At 45.3% G+C, this 19,040-nt stretch overlaps 1 protein-coding gene across 2 annotated transcripts in view; it reads left to right on the forward strand.

Moving 5' to 3' along the window:
• The first annotated feature begins 514 nt into the window (after window positions 1-514).
• SERINC5 (serine incorporator 5) overlaps window positions 515-19,040 on the forward strand; it is a 104,247-nt gene continuing 85,721 nt past the window's right edge. Inside the window, exon 1 of one of the 2 annotated variants that reach the window (XM_025998040.2) lies at window positions 515-713. In XM_025998040.2, the coding sequence (XP_025853825.2) occupies window positions 687-713 (27 nt within the window). In that variant the 5' untranslated portion in view covers window positions 515-686. Of the gene's footprint in view, window positions 714-1,243; window positions 1,433-19,040 lie in introns of those variants that run through there. The other variant, XM_072736919.1, reaches the window with a different exon arrangement.

The following is a 19,040-nucleotide window of genomic DNA, read 5'->3' on the forward strand; positions in this document are numbered from 1 at the left end:
AATAAATAAATAAATAAGTAAGTAAGTAAGTAAGTGAGGTCGGGGTGGAAGGCAGCAGGGCCGCGCCCGGAAGACAGATCAGCTTCCAGGGAAGCGCTGCAAGGGCGCTCGCGGGGCCCCCCGAGAGCAGAGGGAAGCAGGGCGGAACAGCCCGGTGCCCCGGGTCCCAGGGAGCCGAGGAGGGAGGTGAAGCGCCCGGTGCAGGTCGCCGAGCCCCCGCCCCGTACGGCTCTAGGCTCCCTGCAGCAGGCAGCCAGCCCGTGCATCCGGCCGCGGACAGGCGCGGCAGCACGGGAACGCGGGGCCCGCCCCCCGGTAAGAGAGCGCAGCCGCCGCGCCGCCTGACGCCAGCGGAAGGCCGGGCCCCGCGCGAGCCTGCTCGGCCGCCGGCGCCCGGGAGGAGGCGGGGCCTGCGGCGCGAGGGGCGGGGCCTGCGGCGCGAGGGGGCGGGGCTCGAGAGGGCGGGCGGGGCTCGAGGGGGCGGGCGGGGCCCGCGGCGGCGGGGCGGGGCTTGGCGGGGGTTGTTTGCTCCCAGGCGGCGGTGCCTGGCTTTCCGACCCGGCTGCTCGGCGTGGAGGAGCGGGCTGCTCCAGAAAGGGGAGATCGCGGCTGGAGGTGGCGCGAGGGCCGGAGGGCAGCGGGCAGCAGGCAGCGGGCGAGGACGCCGGTGGTCGTCGGCCGCCGCGATGTCAGCGCGGTGCTGCGCGGGCCAGGTGAGCGCGGGGCCGGGCGCCCAGCACCGCCGGCTCCCCCGCGTGCGCACCCCGCATCCTTGGCTCCGAGGGGCCGGGCGTGGGTGCCGCGGCTGCCGCTGCGCCGTCTGCGTGGCTGCCTCGGGCCGGAGCGCGGCGCGCAGCCGTCGGGGGAGCCCGGTGCCCTGGCTGGGAGGGACGGGCGGCTGGAAAGCGCCGAGGAGACCCCGGGGTCCTCGGTCCGGTCCTCGGGGTTCGCCCAGGGCGGGGCAGGCGGGGCTCGGGCTCGGGCTCCCCAGGCTGCCGGGGGGGTCTCGCCGGGGCGCTGAGCTCCGTGGTCCACCCGGCTCTGCCTCCCCGACGAGCCCGGAAAAGGACGTGCGTGCGGGCCGCGTCTCCTCTGTCGTGCGGTGGACGACACTCGGCTCCTCTGGCGCAGGCAGCTGCGCTGGGCGTCGTGCAGCCCCGAGTGTCGGCGCTGGGCCTGCGGGAGCGCCTGGAAACCCGGGTCGCGCGCCACGGGGGCGCCGGCGGGCGGGGGAGCCAGCCCCGCTTCCTGCGCTCGCGCTCGGAGCGTTGCGTCCCTCCGCGTCGGCTCCGCGGGCCGGGGCCGGCGAACACCTTGAACCGCGTCTGTCTCCTTGGGATGGGCGCCTCCTACTGGCGAGTAGCGCATCCGGGCGGAATTACTGGGCTTTAACTCTTTAGTGCTGATTGAACAGAGTAAGAAGCGACGAAAGGTAAAGCCTTCCCGACGTGGAGCCCCCTCCTCCCTATCCTCCCCACGCTGCACAGCGTCTCTTTTCTCTTTCTCTTTTTGTGTTTGCTTTTTTTTTTTCTTTTTGAAGATTTTATTTATTTGAGAGCGAGCACGGCGGGGTTAGGGGCAGAGAGGGGAAGAGGGCGTGCAGGCTCCCGGTTGGCGAGCCGCGGGGCTGCACCCGGGACTCTAAGTTCATGACCTGAGCCGACGCGGAGCGCGGACGCTTAAGGCACTGAGGCACCCAGTGCCCCTCTGCACAGCATTTCTGTACATAATTTTAATGGTGTGTTTTTTTTTTTTTCCCAGTAACTCTCCCTCGGGAGCAGTCAGGTACTGGGATGTCCCTGCTTTCTAATGCGTTCAGTCTTGCGGCAATCGAGGCCGGTCCCTGCGTGATGCGGAGGGTTAAACTCTGAGAGTCTCTAACTTGCCGATTGTGTTGGCAGATAATCCGCCCCCCCTGCAGCGGCTGTGTGAAGTTCTCCTGGTGTTTGAGGTCTAATACTGTACTTGGCTTGCGTTCACGTTGACCTTTTCATACACGAGGAAATTGAAGTTTTTGTGAGTTTTTTTTTTTTTTTAATTCGCAAGTGGTCTCCATGTCCAACCTGAAGTTCAAACTCACTACCCCGTGACCGAGAGTCGCGTGCTCCACGGACTGAGCCAGCCCCTGAAAATTGAGGTTTTTAACTTGAGGTGTAATGACCTGCATTAAGTCAGGCAAGGAGGGAGAGAGGATGCTTACCACTTTACCAGGGCTTTGGGTACTAAGATGGACTAGAAAGGCTGTTTTCCGAATGTTCCCGATCTCAAAGCTTTGCAGATCTTTCATTGTTGTTTGAGATGCTTTCCAATTTGGTGCAGCACTTCCCATTATTTAGTAATTATAGATATTTAGGGGCATCTGCCCTCCCCTAGTCCCTTGAGGCCTTCTGTGACTCCAAGCAGCTAATTTAGGGCTTTGAAAATGATTACCGGTACTCAAGTGGTCTTGTAAAAGAATTATTGGTATGGTTGATATTTTGGCAGGATTTAATGACTTGTTTCTAAAATCCCCCTCTCAGGACTTTGGAAAGAACCAAATCTGGCCATTCATCACAGGAAAGTTAACTTCTCCTTTCTCTGGGCTGCTTGAGGGAACACTGTGGTGGGTCTCAATGCAGTGAGGGGGTGATGACACTATGACGTCTTTCGGATGGGGCTACTAAGAAGTGTGTGTTAAAAACAACTCATAGCACCATCAGAAGCTAAGTCTGACAGTCCCTTTATTTAAACAATTTTAAAAAATTGGTAAGTAATTTTTCTATTCAACCAATCCTTTTTGTTTAATTTGAGCACCCATGAACTGTTTTATTCCCAGCATTTCTGAAATCAAATGTGTGGGTCCCCCCGCCCCCACACCAACCAATTTCCCCGAGACACTAACTGGATTTACAATTCAATTCAATTATGACGCCACCTGGATTTACTGTCCCATAGGTTAAGGGCTTAGTTGGATAAAACTGCCTCTCGCCACACACTTGAGATGCCAGTCACAAGTCTCATGGGCTTCCCATACTGAAGGAAAACCAAATCTCTATTTCTGGTATCATGATATCACAACCCCTACTATGTGCCAGGAGCTAGAGATAGGGCAATGAGCCAGACAGACATCATCTCTTTCCTCAGTGGTCCGTCCAATTGTGCTTGTGTTCACAAGCATGTAAACAGTGAACTAGTACTGTAACAAGACCTGGTAGCAGAGTGGCTTTGGGTGGGTTGCCGCGGAAGCCTGTCTGAGAAGATGCTCCTGGAATCGAGACTGGAAATGATCAGGAAGGAGAGGCATGTCAAGGCATGTCCATGTCAAGGTCTGGGTAAGGAGCCTTGCGGGGTTTTTGAGGAACAGAAGGGGGTCCAGGGTAGCCAGAGTGTCATCAGTGGAACAAATGAGGCAGAGAGGCAGGCAGGTCCAGATGTGGCCAGAGACGGACTGACAGCCACGGTTGGAGTTGGGGCTTTGTGTGGGTTCCAGGGCAAGCTGTGGTTTGCTCCACACTTAGATCACTTTGGGAGCTGTGAAGACTCCACCGTCTCCAGGACTACCGGAGGTAGGGAGAGCAGTCAGAGCTGTTCAGTCAGTGGAATATTTTTTAACTGCCTCCTGTATGTGCAAGCAGGCTGTAGCAGTCAACAAAGATGCCCCCTGATGGAGCTTAACGCTTGGCCATCCGCTGTTGCTGTAGTGTGAGGAGGAGAGCATGTTTTACCTTAATGTAGGCTATAGTGGTGTTCACAGTGGGAGGTTGTTGGCTTCTGGGGTAATTTTAGAGGTGAATTGGACTTTTGTGTGGATCGGAAGTGGGGTGTGGGAATGAGAGCTATGCCGGATTTGTCCCCAGCAACTGGATTGCTGATGGTGCCATTTACTAGGTGAGATGGGAGGCTTGAAGGGAGGAGGACATTTGGGAAATTAGTTTTCTTTAGGCTTTGTTACATTTGAGATGCCTATTATAAATTACATGCGTATGGAAAGTCACCAGTTGGATGTTTAAATGGGGAGAAACTAGGGGTGCCTGGCTGGCTCAGTTGGTAGGGCATGCGATTTTTGATCTCAGGATTGAGTTCCAACCCCACGTTGAATGTAGAGATTACTTAGAAATAAACTCTGAAGAGAGTTGGGAGAAGTTTTAGGTTGGAGATAGAACTTTTTGGGACTTGAAGGACCATCAGGAGCAATGTATAACCTAGAAAATAGCTCTGGACTCAGGTCTGGGTTTGAATTGGTAAATCTGGACGAGGGCTGGTGTGAATGTGCACATGTTACCTACCCTCTGTTAACCTCAGTTTTCCTTGACTGTAGAATGGGTGTGATAATACCTCCTGGGATTATTGTAAGGGTTATATGTGATCTAGACACACAGTCTCTAAGTACATAGTTTAGCACAGAGTAAGGAACCCCAAACTCTTAGTTTGTTACTAGCCAATACCCACCTGCACCTGGATAGTTCCCAGGTCATCTTATTTTTGCACTGACTCTGAAACACACTTAGATTTCACTTATGCTGTTGCTAATAGATGCTAATGGAAGGAGAGATAATAGGGGAGAGTGGTCACTCCACACTGTCTGTGCTGGGGCAGGTCCCTGAGGACTGGATGATGAGCAGAGCTGCCTTGCTCTCCTGGGAACTTACGACTTATTTAGGGGGGCAGTGTGGGGAAAGCTAGCTACAGAAAATGATAATACATAAAAAAGACGCTCCAGAGTTGTAGGAAATACATACACATCTCAAAGTGAAATTTCAGAAGTGAAATAAGATGTGTAATTGAAAAATCTAGACAGTGCTCACAGGGCAATTTGAGAATAAAGCTCGGCAGGGGTCACTCCAGGCAAGTATAGGCATTAATGATGGTAGTAACGATAGCTGAGGTGTATCTCATGCCCACGATGGGCTGCCTGTTTCTACCTGCATTAGAGCATACATTTTTCCACAACAACCTTAAGGGGTGATTAATGTTCTAATTGGCTTCCTTTTGCAGGGCAGACAACTGAGTACAGAGAAATAAATTAACTTGACTGATACTCCATGGTGGTGGAGCCAGGCCTCGATGCTGGTCCACCTGACTCAGGTTGGGCTTTTAACTACCAGGCTGCCATTCCTTATTATTCTTATTATGTAGAAGTAATGAATACCTGTTGCTCATTATTGTTGCGTATGATGGGCCTCAGGCAGTTTTGAATACACAGCTGTTTTGATAGATACTAGTAGTTGCCAGTGGTTGTGGGTGGATAAGGTTTAGCCTTTTCCAGACCAAATTCTGCCGCACATGCTGACATTTATTGGCCAGGCGGGTACATAGCAGTCAGGCAGCCTGATCTGGGGCTTCTCGATGTTCCGGCTCTTTGCTCTTCTTGGTGCACTGAGATGGAGCTTGCATGCTCACCCGAGGCAGAGGCAGCAGTGATCTAGTATGCGGGACCCTCACCCAGGCGGCCAAACCAGCGAGACCACATGGGTGGATCACAGCCACGGGGGCCATTCCTGGGATGCAGATTCACTATCCAGTGGTGGTTGGGCCAGTTCGTTTAAGAGCAAGAGTGCCCCGGCCAAGGTATTTCCAGCCAGTTCATAATAATTACTGTTTCCCCCAATGAAAGCCCATTTGTAATGTCTGTCCTGTTAACAAAGTCATGAACACCATCCGGAACTAGCTGTGGTCAGAGACATACAGCTAGATGTTTTTTTTTTTTTTTTTTTTTTATGATAGTCACACAGAGATTGAGAGGGAGAGAGGCAGAGACACAGGCAGAGGGAGAAGCAGGCTCCATGCACTGGGAGCCCGATGTGGGACTTGATCCCGGGTCTCCAGGATCGCGCCCTGGGCCAAAGGCAGACGCTAAACCACTGCGCCACTCAGGGATCCCCACAGCTAGATGTTGAAGCAGTGAAAACATTTTATTTTCTGTAACCACTGATACTAGGGGAAGAGCTGAGCTCTGTTCTCTTTTGCAGGTAGGTTTTTTTTTTTTTTAATATTTTATTTATTTATTCATGAGAGATGCAGAGGGAGAAGCAGGCTCCGTGCAGGAAGCCCGACGCGGGACTCGATCCAGGGACTCCAGGATCACACCCTGGGCAGAAGGCCTCCTCGCTTAACTGCTGAGCTACCCAGGGGTCCCTGCAGGGAGTTTTAAAGGGGGAATGAGGGAGTAGGGAGGAGTGAGCGGGGCCCAGTCGAGTTAGGAAAGGGAAAGTTACGGGAGGTGGTTAGTAGACTTGGGATTAGGCCCCTGTGTCTGCTAGTTGGCAAGTTAGGATTATCCTTCCACTGACCTGGGAAGACAGGCCCTGTCCTTCCTGTTAATTACATTTCCAAGGAATGGCTTTCGGGTCCTTGAGAAAGACACTATGGAGTTGTAGGAAATACACACACATCTCAAAGGGACAGGAAGGATTCACAATTGTAAGCTCTCTTTGTTAAGAAAGGAAGGCCAGGGCCTATCTCAGGTGTTGGCTAGGACAGTTAATTTCTTCTGACTGCCCAGAGCTTTTCTAGATGAGAACTGAAGGGCAAAAGGCAGCTGGGCCATCCTTGGGATGCAGCCTTAGGTTGCCAGAAGCCCGGTTAGAGCTTGCTCAGATCTGTCCTGTAGGAGTTTGTGCAGAGTTGCTTTGTGTTGAGATTTCTTGGAGTTTTCACCATTATTTAAGCTGGTTAACAAAATCTGGGTTCATTGGAGTTAGAGGTGACCAAAGTCCATACAGGAGACCTAGAGTGTGGCCTCTGAGGAAGTGTTAGCTGGAATGGGTGTTCCTCATCAGGGCATCTGAAGTCCATGAAGACTTCTACAAAAAGTAAATAAGCTCAAGAAGCATTTCCTTGGTAATGATCTTCCCCTTGCTTTGAGAGTTCTTTCCAAACGTGCACTTAGACCTGCCTAACCCCTAGTACTTGGTCATCTGATGGACAGGAATGGTTTCCTGGTTACTGTGTGTATGGGCTTCCTCTCTCCCCCTAGACAGAGCGAATACTATTACCTCGCTGAACCCCCTATTGAGTGCTTTTGGTTACAAAACTCTCTCTCCCTACAGCTCATTGTTTATAGTGATTGGAAATGTTAGGTCCTCATTGTATCACGTGTTGCTTCCACCCTTGGAAGGGATCCAGGCACAAAAGTTCATTTTATCCATGACTGGTGTGTGTTTTTTTTAACTTATTGGGTATATTTGTGAAACACAGGGGGGAAAAACATCACACCAGAGAACCATATTTTGATATTTTAACGTCCAGTCACCCATACTTAGTATATATGATTTTACTTTGTAAAATTCGATTATACTATAGTGCTGTGGAATTATTGGGTGATCAAGGGAGGTTTTTTTTTTTTTTTTAAGTAATCTCTACTCCCAAAGTGGGGCTCAAATTTACAACCCTGAGGTCAAGAATTGCAGGTTCTACCGACTGAGCCAGCCAGGTGCCCCCTTGGTCAGGGAAGTTGTGTTTTTTGTTTTAAGATTTTTAAAAATTTATTTATTCATGAAAGACACAGAGAGAGGCAGAGGAAGAAGCAGCTCCCTGCAGAGAGCCCGATGTGGGACTCCATCTCCAGGCCAGGATCACACCCTGAGCCGAAGACAGACGCTCAACCACCCAGGCGTCCTGGTCAGGGAAGTTTTTAACAGACACAAATCACTCATTTGTAGCCATTAATATTTTCTGGGTTAACATTCAGGTGTAAGTATTCTTTTGCTTTCAAACATGATGAATTCTCCAGAGGTATTAAATAAAGTTAAATGAGTGAAAGTTAGTTAATAAGCATGTGTGTTAATAGGCTTGTGTTTCTATTTCTAAAAGACCAAAAATAGCAAAGAAAATCTGAATTATGCCCCCTTTTAATGCCGTCATTGACAGTATATTTCAGTCATTTCCAACATTTTCTTTGAGCTTTTTCTTTGCCTTTATTTCTACAGATACTACCTCTCTCGATGGTGTTTGAGTCTTTTTCCCTGCTGTATGGAGGTGCCCATCTCTGTTTCAGTTACATTAAGTGTGACTCCTGTCTTCTCACTAGGGTCAGCACTTTTATTTTTCTGTTCATTTTTGTAAAATGCAGGCAGAATGCGGTAAAGTGCCACCTGGTTGGCGTCCCACACTGACAGGGTGCTGACTGCCTAAGGTCGAACCGGTAGCTTATATCTTCACTGCTGATCTCATACAGAAAGAGTGTTCGGAGATGTGCAGTTAGGCAAGCTTAGGTTGTTGGGGAGGGGTTGGGGGGTGGCCTGTTACCTGTCTTAAAGCAGGGAAGAGGGTTGCCCGGGAGCTCAGCAGTTGAGCGTCTGCCTTTGGCCCAGGGCATGATCCTGGGGTCCTGGGATCGAGTCCCATGTCTGGCTCCCTGCATGGGGCCTGCTTCTCCCTCTGCCTCTCTCTCTGTCTCTCTCTGTCTCTCTCTGTCTCTCATGAATAAATAAATAAAATGTTAAAAAAAAAATAAAAGAAACAGTAAAGAGGGTGAAGGTGGCCATGTTGGTTGGAGAGTTAGGGTGAGGGGTGTTCACTCAGCCTTGTTTTCTTGGGCTGCTTTATAACTGATGTGGGGGAGCTGACAAGTAGCTTCGGGCTATGTGGGATGCCTTGGCTGGGAGAGCCAGAGGGCCGACCTGTGGGGAGTGGAAGCAGTCTCACTGTCTCCACTAGAGAGACAATCTCTTCCCAGTGCTTGATTCGGACCGGTTTTCTGTATAAATAACACCTCTAGGTTTCCCACAGCTTATTCAAGATCTGGGACTGAGGCAAGTATGAGACTTGGCAGCTTATCTTCCAGTGTCCCAGGTGTTTTCATGTGAGCTGCAAGGGTAGAGCAGGGAGGATGGCATTGTCCACTTACATTTCAGTTCACCTATGGTAATTCGACATCAGAAAGGAGGACTTGGGTGCCTGGTGGCTCTGTCGGTTAAGCATCCAACTCTTTTTTTTTTTTTTTTAAGATTTTATTCATTTATTCATGAGAGACACACACAGAGGCAGAGACACAGGCAGAGGGAGAAGCAGGCTCCCTATGGGGAGCCTGATGTGGGACTTGATCCCCTTACCCGGGATCAAGCCTTGAGCCCAAGGCAGATGCTCACCGCTGAGCCACCCAGGTGCCCCTAAGCATCCAACTCTTGATCTCAGCTCAGGTCTTGATCTCAGGGTTGTGAATGTGAATTCCACACCGGGTGTGGAGCCTACCAAAAAAAGTCATCATATAAGGTGGCATGTCTGCAGCATTAACCACTGGACACAGTTCCATTTTAGCTTTTGAATTGTTCTCAATACCTGTAATTATAGCTATAACAATTGTTAAAAAAATTCAACTAAATTCTCAAGATCTAATTGGCTTTATTAATTGATTCATGAATCCAGCAGCATCCCGTCTAGCACGCAGAGGAATGGTTTTTAAAGGTAAGGAGGGGTGGTGGGAAAGGAATGGTTTTTAACGGTAGAGAAGGATGGGAAAAAATTACTAGCAAAGAATTCATTGTTTTAGGCAAGGTCACCCTCTTAAGGGGAGGAGGATGGATGTATCAGTAAATTTCCTAGTGCTGATCAGGATAGTCCCGGGTCAATTGGTTAAAGGTTACATTTTTGGAGGGTTGAAATTGCAGTTAAGTTAGGTATTAGGTCTTTGTTTACAAATTTGGGATCTTCACCTAAGTGACACCATTTGCATCTTGTGGTTTTCTTTTTAACACTGCTAATAAGACCTTGTGTTCTGTGTGAATCAAGCAGCTTTGTCAGTGAAGTTTCATTACATTTTGTGGTTGGGGTTGAGATTGGAGCCTGACAACATTGGTCAAGTTACTAATCTGAACCGCTCTGATTATCTTTGATAATCTTTGTTGATCAGGTTTTCCAAGTAGTCTAAAGTGAACCTTTGCAAGATTTCTGAACATAACATGGAAGTCAGCATAGCGTGTATAAGGAAATTCAAATAGTGGATTGATTTGATTACATAAAACATCTGTTTGAATTTTAAAGGAAACAGGGTTTTACTTTGGCTTTTCTTCTGTAGTTTGCCTTCTGAGATTAAAATTGAGCTGATGTTTAAGGAAAGCAGCTGTTATGGAAAAAGAGTGGGTTTTTATCACAGAATAAGTTTTGAAACAACTTGCAGGTTTGAAGTAGGGTTGCAGTTTACAGTGATTTAAACAGCATTTCCCTCCTCATGAAAACTGTCTAGTCAAAACAAAAGTAGGAAAAACACATGCATACAACCCTTAAATCTTTTATGCAGCGATAACTAGGAGAGCTGGAAAATCAGACTTCTGTTTAAGTATCATTTTTATAAACTGGCCAACTACACTTTGAAACAAAGCCCACAAGGTTTTCATAGGATTTATTTTCCAGTTTTTTGTCCTTGCATTATATCTCAGTAATTTCACAGAGGACTGAGTCCCCTAATGCTCTAATCCTTAGTGTGTGTGGTTCACCAAAAAAAAGGGAAGAATTCAGTCTTTTGTTGTTGACTCCATGCTCATTGAACTCCTCCAGTGGTGTTCTCAGAAACAATGGCAGTATTTTGTAACCATAGTAATGAAAATGTTCTCTGTAATAGGATTCTTTATCAGTATGAATTTTCTTCGGCTTTGGTAGCATTATTCCTGTTAAATAACAAAAGATTTAACCAAGTAAATTTTAAAGACCTAATTGGCTTTACTAATCGATTCATGAATTGGGCAGCATTCCAACTAGTAAGTAGAAGGGAGCTTCAAAGTTCTACAGAAAAGGAAGGGTTTTCTTTTCCCTTTTTTTTTTCTTGATGTTTATTTATTTGAGAGAGAGAGAGAAAACGCAGGGGGTAGGAGCAGAGAGAGAGTCTCAAGGAGACTCCACTTTGAGTGTGGAGCCCCATGTGGGGCTCAATCTCATGTCCCTGAGACCAGGACCTGAGTGGAAACCAAAGTCAGACCCCAACAAAATGCACCACCCAGACTCCCCCAAAAAGGAAGGGTTTTCAGAAGAGGGAGAGGAGGAAAAGGAAATTATTGGCACAGAATCCATTGTTTTAGGCAAGGTTGCCTTCCTAAGGGGAACAGAAGGGAGAGGAGTCTATCATAGTGTGGACCAGGAAATTCCATGTTGAATGGCTGAAAGTTCCATTTTCAGGGGTTGAAACTGCAGTTTGGTTAACCTAAGTGACACCATTTTGGGCCTGTGGTTTTCTTTTTAAAATTCCTAGGAATACTGGTGGCAACTTTGCTGTTTGAAAAAAAAAAAAAAAAAAAAAAAAAAAAAAAAAAAAAAGCTTACAACCCCCAAAGCAATATGTCAATTGATAAATACTCAAATACTCACTGGGTATCGAGCATATTATTAGTCCAAGGCGATAACTAGGTTTACTTTCATGCTTGGGAGCAACTAGTGAATTGATGCTGGATATTCTTAGGATAACATCTCTCCTGGGGCAGAACTTCCACAAAGACCTGAACTGAGGTTTTGTATCTCAGCTTTGGACCTTTTATGCCTGTGAAAGGGGAGGAAACATCAAGTTCACCAGGGGCAACACTTCCCTAGGAGTAAATGAACCAACCCAGAGGTGCACCCGGGGTACTAGGTCCTCAGAAATGGACTCTTGTGGTTTCTGTGCAGCCCTGCGGTCACACAGTTTTTCCTAGGACAGAATTCTTACCATTTTTCAGCTTCTCAGAGGAATTTTAAGACCTCAAAAAGTCCCAGTGCAGAATGATAATGGAAAGACCAACAATGGAGACAGCTCTATTTAAAAGGCAGACATTCCGGGTGGAGGTAAGGGGGACTCCCAGCTGGCTCAGTCTCCTCATGAAGAGCCTCCGACTCTTCATCTCTGGGTTGTAAATTCAAGCCCCAAGTAGGGTGTAGAGTTACTTAAAATCTCTAAAACCAAACCGAAAACATTAAAAGGCAGACACATTCCTGTAGCAAACCTAGAAAGAAAATGCAGTGATGGAGGGCACAGCCTTCTAATGGAGAGGGAAGAGTGTGGGGGTTTGGGGTGGGAGAGGTTTTGGCTTTGTCAGATGACACCCTACAGCCTAGAAGTTCGTAAGGGGGAATCCCAAGATTCCTGGGGGTGGGGGGCGGTTGACAGCCTTGGTTTGCAGGGAGCAGAAGCTATGGTGCTGTGGGTTAGAGAGTGTTGGGGAGCTAAGGAACTGAAGCCAGAGAGGGGAGGTCGGTGACTAGTGGGAGATGTGGGGTTTCAGCGGTGAAACCAATGTGGTTTGGGGGTAGTGAAAAACAAAATTCAGCTGAATAAAATTAAAGATCTAATTAGCCTTATTAAACGATTCACAAATACGGGGCACCTGGCTGGCTCTGGCGGCAGAGCATTTGACTCCATTTCAGATTGTGGGTCCAAGCCCCACTTTGGATGTAGAGATTATTTAAAAATAAACATTTTGAAAGCCCCCAATTCATGAATCGAGCAGCATCTCATCTAGCAAGTTGAAAGGAGCTTCAAGAAGTTTTAGGAAATGGGAGGTTTTTAAATGGAAGGAGAGTGGGGCAAGGAAGTTATTAGCCAAAAAAGGGGGGGGGGGCACCTGGGTGGCTCAGTGGTTGAGCTCTGCCTTTGGCTCAGGTTGTGATCCTGGGTCCTAGGATCTAGCCCTGTATTGGGCTCCTTGTGGGAAGCCTGCTTCTCCCTCTGCCTGTGTTTCTGCCTGTCTCTCTCTCTCTCTCTCATCTCTCATGAATAAATAAATAAATCTTAAAGAAAAAAAAAGGGATTGTTTCAGGCAAGGTCTCTTTCCCTTAGTGGGAAGAACAAGGAGTCTTTTTTTTTTTTTTTCAAGGAGTCTTAACATAGGTTTCTTCATCTTCCTTTGCAGGGGGTGGAGAGGGCCCATGTGACACATGACCTCAGTGGTGCTGACTGCAAAGTTCTTGACTGGTTAAGACTATGTTTCTTGAGGGAGATGGAGGGTGAGGAGAACTACATTTCAGGGAGAAAGCAGAGCTGCAATTAAGTCAGGCATTAAGTCCTGGGTTGCTTGCTTGGCCTGGCATCCATGACTCCCTTGTGGGCCTGTGGTTGATTTTAGAGAGGGATTTGAACAGGTTGCCCTTGTGAAGGAGGAGTAGGTTCCAACCTGAACCAACCTGGGGCTGGCCCTTGGTATGCATGGTGAAGAGGCTTGGACACCTTCTGTGTCCAGATTGCAGGATGCTGAAGTTCATTTACTCTACATTCTGTAAGCTGCCGAAATTTAGTCTCGCGGTTGCTTCCGTCCCCTTGATTTTTCTCTTCCTCCTCCTTTAACCCCTTTCCCCCATATTTTTCTGTTTATATTTGTTCGATCCTTTGGGATTTTATTCTTTGGAAAATCCTGGAGTCTGGCTCTGGAAAGATCAGATTTTTGCCTTTGTGGTGATTTTTGAGGTAGATCGTGGAATCAGAGAAACTTTTGCAAGAGACTTCAAAAGGCCTCCCTTTTAATTCTGCATGTGAAGCTTAGCTGTCTTTTTTTAAATGTCCCCTCTCAGTATACATCTGAACCCTTCTGGTGTTGGAGACTCACAACCATTACCAATTCTTAAATTTTCTGAGCCTTTGTTTCTTCATCAAATGAAGGAATTTCTGTCTTGCTTCCCTTATATAATTGTTGAAAAAGACCATATGAGAAGACAGCCTTGACTCTTTGTAAAGTGGTGATGCAGGGGTGTCATTTATAATGCAAAAAACTAAGACCCCTCGTGGTATTTTAAGCAAAAGGGGATTTAAGGTGGGGAAATTAGTTGTTTAAAAAATAAAACTAGAGGAGCAAGAATCAGGGACCATCCTTTGAACTCTTAGATTTGAGAACATAGTACCATAGCTGTAATCCAGAAGTCTGGAAGCTGAAGCTGTTGTTGTTACCAGCATGACTGCTTCTTGACACCCCGAAGCTGATGGCTTTAACACAGGACCTCCAAGTCTAGCTGATGCAACCCCCTGCCCTGTCCCAGGACCTTGCTTGGCAGCAGACATCACAGCAGGAGGGCGGCCCCCATTTTGTTTTCCTTCCAATTATGCGTGTTGCCAGTTGTCAGGCTCCTAAGAGCAAAGGAGTCTGAGTAATGTGGCTTTCCTTTCTAGGTTCTTCAGTACTGGAAGACCCGTAAAAGAAGGTAGGAATGGAGGCTGAGTGAGGCTGTTCATGTGGAGTACATGGCATGAGGAACTAGTATGATAAACTCTAGTCTTGTGAGCACGGTACTTCCCACTCATTGTGGTTTGACCAAAAAGCAAACGGCAACCTTGGAAGTAAGACCAGAATGTTGAGGGGGCTGACTTAGAGGTGGGAGGGTGGAAATGTGTGTTGTATAAACTGGTTTTTCTCCTCTACTCCCTTCATTGCATGACCATTTCTTTCATACCACCAGAAGGTTGATCCTTCTACTATAGTATAGTTTAATCTTGTCATCCCATGCTTAATTTTTCCAATCCATTGGGGTTAGTGCAGTGGGTTTTCTAATAGCAAATCCTTTGTAGAAATCTGTTACTTAGAATATATAATCTTCATATGACTAACAGTTAATACATGTTGTCTTAATCATTGCTGATACAGTGCTGATACAATACAATACAATCACTTTGTATTCTTTTTTTAATGACTTCGCCTAGGAGTTTAAACTTGTGAAAGAGGCTTACCTGAGCAGCTCAGTTGGTTAAGCATCCCACTCTTGATTTTGGCTCAGGTCTTGAACTCAGAGTTGTGAGATCCAGTCCTGTGTTAGGCTCTACGCTGGGCATCAAGCCTGCTTGAGGTTCTCTCTCTGTCTCCCTCTCTAAAAAACAAAAACAAAAACCAACCAAACAAAAAAACACCTTGTGAAACAGATAATTTTGTTCATTGTCAGTTGTTTTTTATTTTATTGATTTCTGCTTTTTATCTTTGTCTTAATAGTTACCTTGAGTTTAATCTGCTGTTTCATTGATTTTTTTAAAAAAAGATTTTATTTATTTATTCATGAGAGACACAGAAAGAGAGAGAGGCAGAGACACAGGCAGAGGGAGGAGCAGGCTCCATGCAGGGAGCCCGATAGGGGGCTTGATCCTGGGACTCCAGGATCACACCCTGGGCTGAAGGCTGGCGCTAAACCACTGAGCCACCCAGGCTGCCCCTGATTATTTTTTAAGGTAGAAGCTTAGACCATTATTTTAAGGATCTCATTTTTCATGAAAATAAATATTTAAAGCCATAATTTACATCCCACATATTTTGATGTTGTATTTTTGTTATTTTGTTTAAAGTATTTTTTTAATGAATTTTAATGATACATTTCTTTTCTTTTTTTTTTTTTAAGATTTAATTTATTTATTCATGAGAGACACACAGAGAGAAGCAGAGACACAGGCAGAGGGAGAAGCAGGCTCCATGCCGGGAATCTGATGTGGGACTTGATCCCAGGACTCCAGGATCACGCCCTGGGCTGAAGGCAGGCGCTAAACTGCTGAGCCACTCAGGGATCCCTGTTTAAAGTATTTTCTAACGTCTCTTATGACTTATTCTTTGGCCTATGAGTTATTTAGAAGTGTGTTGTTATTTTCCAAATATTTGAGGATACTTCAGGGTATTTTTGCTATTGATTTCAAATTTACTCTTGTGTGATCGAAGAACATATTCTGTACATCTTAATTCCTTTTAAAGGTATTGTTTTATGGCCAAGAATGTGATATATCTTGGTGACTATTCTATGTGCCCTTGAAAAGAACACATATTCTACAGTTATTGGGTATAGTGTTCAAGTTAATTGCTAGTGTTGGTCAAATCTCCTTTATTTTTTAGTGGCAGCGGTGGTGGTTGTAGTAATCCTCTAATTTTATTAGTCACGAGGAGAAGGGTAGTTTCCAATATGATTATGTTTTTGTCTCTCCCATTAGTTTTGTAATTTTTTGGTTTAATACATTTTGAAGCTATATTAGGTGCAAAAAAATTTGGGTTGTTATGTTTCTTTAATGAATTGCTCCTTTATTTTTAAAAAATTTATTTAATTATTTTAGAGAGAGAGTGCACATGTGCATGTGAGGGGAGAGGCAGGGGGAGAGAAAACATCTCAAGCAGACTCCTCACTCATCGAGATGCTGGACACGGGCTCAATCCCAGGATCCTGAGAGCATGACCTGACCAGAAATCAAGAGTCAGATGCTTAACTGACTGAGCCACCTAGGGCCCCTGAATGGATCCTTTAATAAATGATCTCTTGTATCTCTGGTAATGCTCTGTATCTTTAAGTCTTTGTCTGATGGCCATTCCACCCTTCTAACTTACAGTGTGTGTGTGTGTGTGTGTGTGTGTGTGTGTGTGTGTGTTAAAGTAAGCTCTGTGATCAATATGGGGCTTGAATTCATGACCCAGAGATCAAGAGTTGCATGCTCTACTGACTTAAGTCAGCCAAATTTCCCATCAACCCATTTGTGTTTTATATTTAAGAGTGTGTCTCTTATAAACTATATGTAGTTGGGACTTGCTTTTTGATCAGCCTGACAATCTTTGCCTTTTAATTGGATGTTTAGATCATTTACGTTTAATGTAATTATTCATGTTTGATATTAAGGCTAAGTAAGGCCATTTTCATTTCTCCTTTTTTTTTTATCTTTTTTTGAGGGGGGGATATTAGTTGAATATTTCAAGCATTCTATCCTCTTCTGAATTGCCTTTTTATTTCTTATAATGTTGTTGTAAGGATTCCAGTATTGTAGCATCTTGAAGAAGGGATATGAGTCAGAATTTCCCCATTAGTGATGGAAACTCTTATAACTGGGTCAATTTACTAGATGCTTACTGATTATTTATAGCAAATTAATTGAGTAACATTCATGAAATTTTAAAACTATATTTTCTGCTTTATAAAAATAACACAGTTACAGAAAATCTGGGAAATACAGGAAAGTTTAAAGAAGAAAGTGAATAATGTTTATAATCCCAGAGAGAACAACCTTGTTAGTGGTTTGTTTTATTTAATATTAAAATACAATAAATTTGACTGTACTTTATGTACTCTTTTATATCCTAACTTATCACATGATACTGTGAACATTTTTACATATCATAGGAATTCTTTTTGCATATTGTAGGAATTCTTAAATATTGTAATCACTGTATCACATTTAATTGATCATATCAACATATATTTCATTATTTTCCTTTTATTAGAACATTTAGTCTTTTCTTTCTTTCTAAGGTTTTATCTTTTTAAGTGATCTCTACACCCAGTATGGAGTTTAAATTTAGAACCCTGAGATCAAGAGTCACATGCTGTACAAACTTAGCCAGCCAGTTCCCCCTAGTGTATTATTTAAAAACAACAACAACAAAAGAACCCCAAACTAGTATAAATAATAGTTTTTCTCTATGCTCATTCCTCTTTAGGTTAGATACTGGAACACAATGTGAATATACATTCCTGAAAACCACACTATGTGAAATTGCACAATAAAAATCACAGGTCTTAAGGGAAAAATGAGGTTGGGGCATAGCATTTAAAACTTTGTCAGTGACACACTTAAAAAGAAAAAAGAAAAAGGAAACTAGTTAAAGTTGATACTACAATTTTACAAATGTTTAATGGTTAAGAAACACATAAATACTGTGAAAAGTTTGGCACTTGATTTGAAAAAGATTGAAATTTGCTTGTGGAAATGGGTATTGGAAGAGTTGCAGCTTATGAGTAACTGTGAAGTCACGGAAGGAAGGTTCTCTGAAATTGGATGGAAAGGTGTAATACCATGTATGTTTTAGAAGCTCATAAGTGCTGGTTCAGTTAGAGTGTGTGCATTCATGTATTCCTATGCAGCTCGGTAGAGCTGATTTTAGTTGTCGGCCTTCAGTGGGTGTCTCTCACAGACAAAATTACACATCCTGCGATGTTCAGATTGTTCCCTACTGTGCCAGGGGAGAAAAAAGTTTTCTTTGACCGTCCTAGCATCTCTGGTTGACACAGACAGGTTAACAGGAGAAAACCATACACATTTATTTAATATAAATTATATGTGACTTGGGAGCCCTCATCATGAAATGAAGATGTAAAGAAATGGTGAAACATATTGGCTTTTTTTTTCTTTTTTAAGGATTTTATTTATTCATTCATGAGTGACACAAAGACAGAGGTAGAGACACAGGCAGAGGGAGAAGCAGGCTCCATGCAGGGAACCTGACGTGGGACTTGATCCCTGGTCTCCAGGATCATGCCCTGGGCCAAAGGCGGTGCTAAACTGCTGAGCCACCTGGGCTGCCTGGAGGGCACCTTTCCTAAGGGAATTTATCTCTTTTTTTCAGGAAGAGAAAGTAAGGCCAGAGTGCCCTTCTTGCACCTGTTGTTTCTCAAGTGCCTTTAACTCAAAATGCTCAATATGCCAAAGTGTCATATATTAGGGTGACATGCTCTAAACTCTTTATTTTTAAAAGATTTTATTTATTCATAAGAGACACACACAGAGAGAGGCAGAGACATAGGTAGAGGGAGAAGCAGGCCCCCTGCAGGTCAAGAAAAAGAGGTCAAGAAAAAGTTATGGAGTTGTTAAGTGAGCTGAAGCATTTGGAAGGATTGGTGTGAGCAAGTGTGGCCTAAGCCTGATGTGGGACTCCATCCCAGGAGCCCGGGATCACGACCCGAACCAAAGGCAGACACTCAACCACTGAGCCACCCAGGTGTCCCTGAACTCTTTTAATATCAACGGTCAGTTGGTTGAGCGTCGGATCTTGGTTTCAGCTGAGGTCATGATCTCAGGGTTGTGGGGTCAAGTCCTGTGTCAGGTTCTGCGCTTAGTGCGGAATCTGCTTCAGATTATTTCTCTCTCTCCCTGCTCAGTCTCATGCTCTCTGTCTCTCTCTCAAGTAAATAAATCTTTGAAAAAATAATACCAATCCTGTTGGAACAAATTTATGTTTTTCTTTTTTAAAGATATATTTATTTCTTTGAGGAAGAGAAAGAGAAAGCGAGGGAGAGTGCAAGAGCAGGCACTGGGAGAAGCAGACTCTGGGCTTGATCCTGGGATGCAGAGATCATGACCTCAGCTGAAGGCAGATGCTTAACCTACTGAGCCACCCAGGTGCCCCAAGTTAGTGTTTTCAAAGCAAGTATAGCAGAACTGACTA

The sequence above is a fragment of the Vulpes vulpes genome, chromosome 14 (assembly GCF_048418805.1).
Source record: "Vulpes vulpes isolate BD-2025 chromosome 14, VulVul3, whole genome shotgun sequence".
NCBI classification, from domain to species: domain Eukaryota; kingdom Metazoa; phylum Chordata; class Mammalia; order Carnivora; family Canidae; genus Vulpes; species Vulpes vulpes.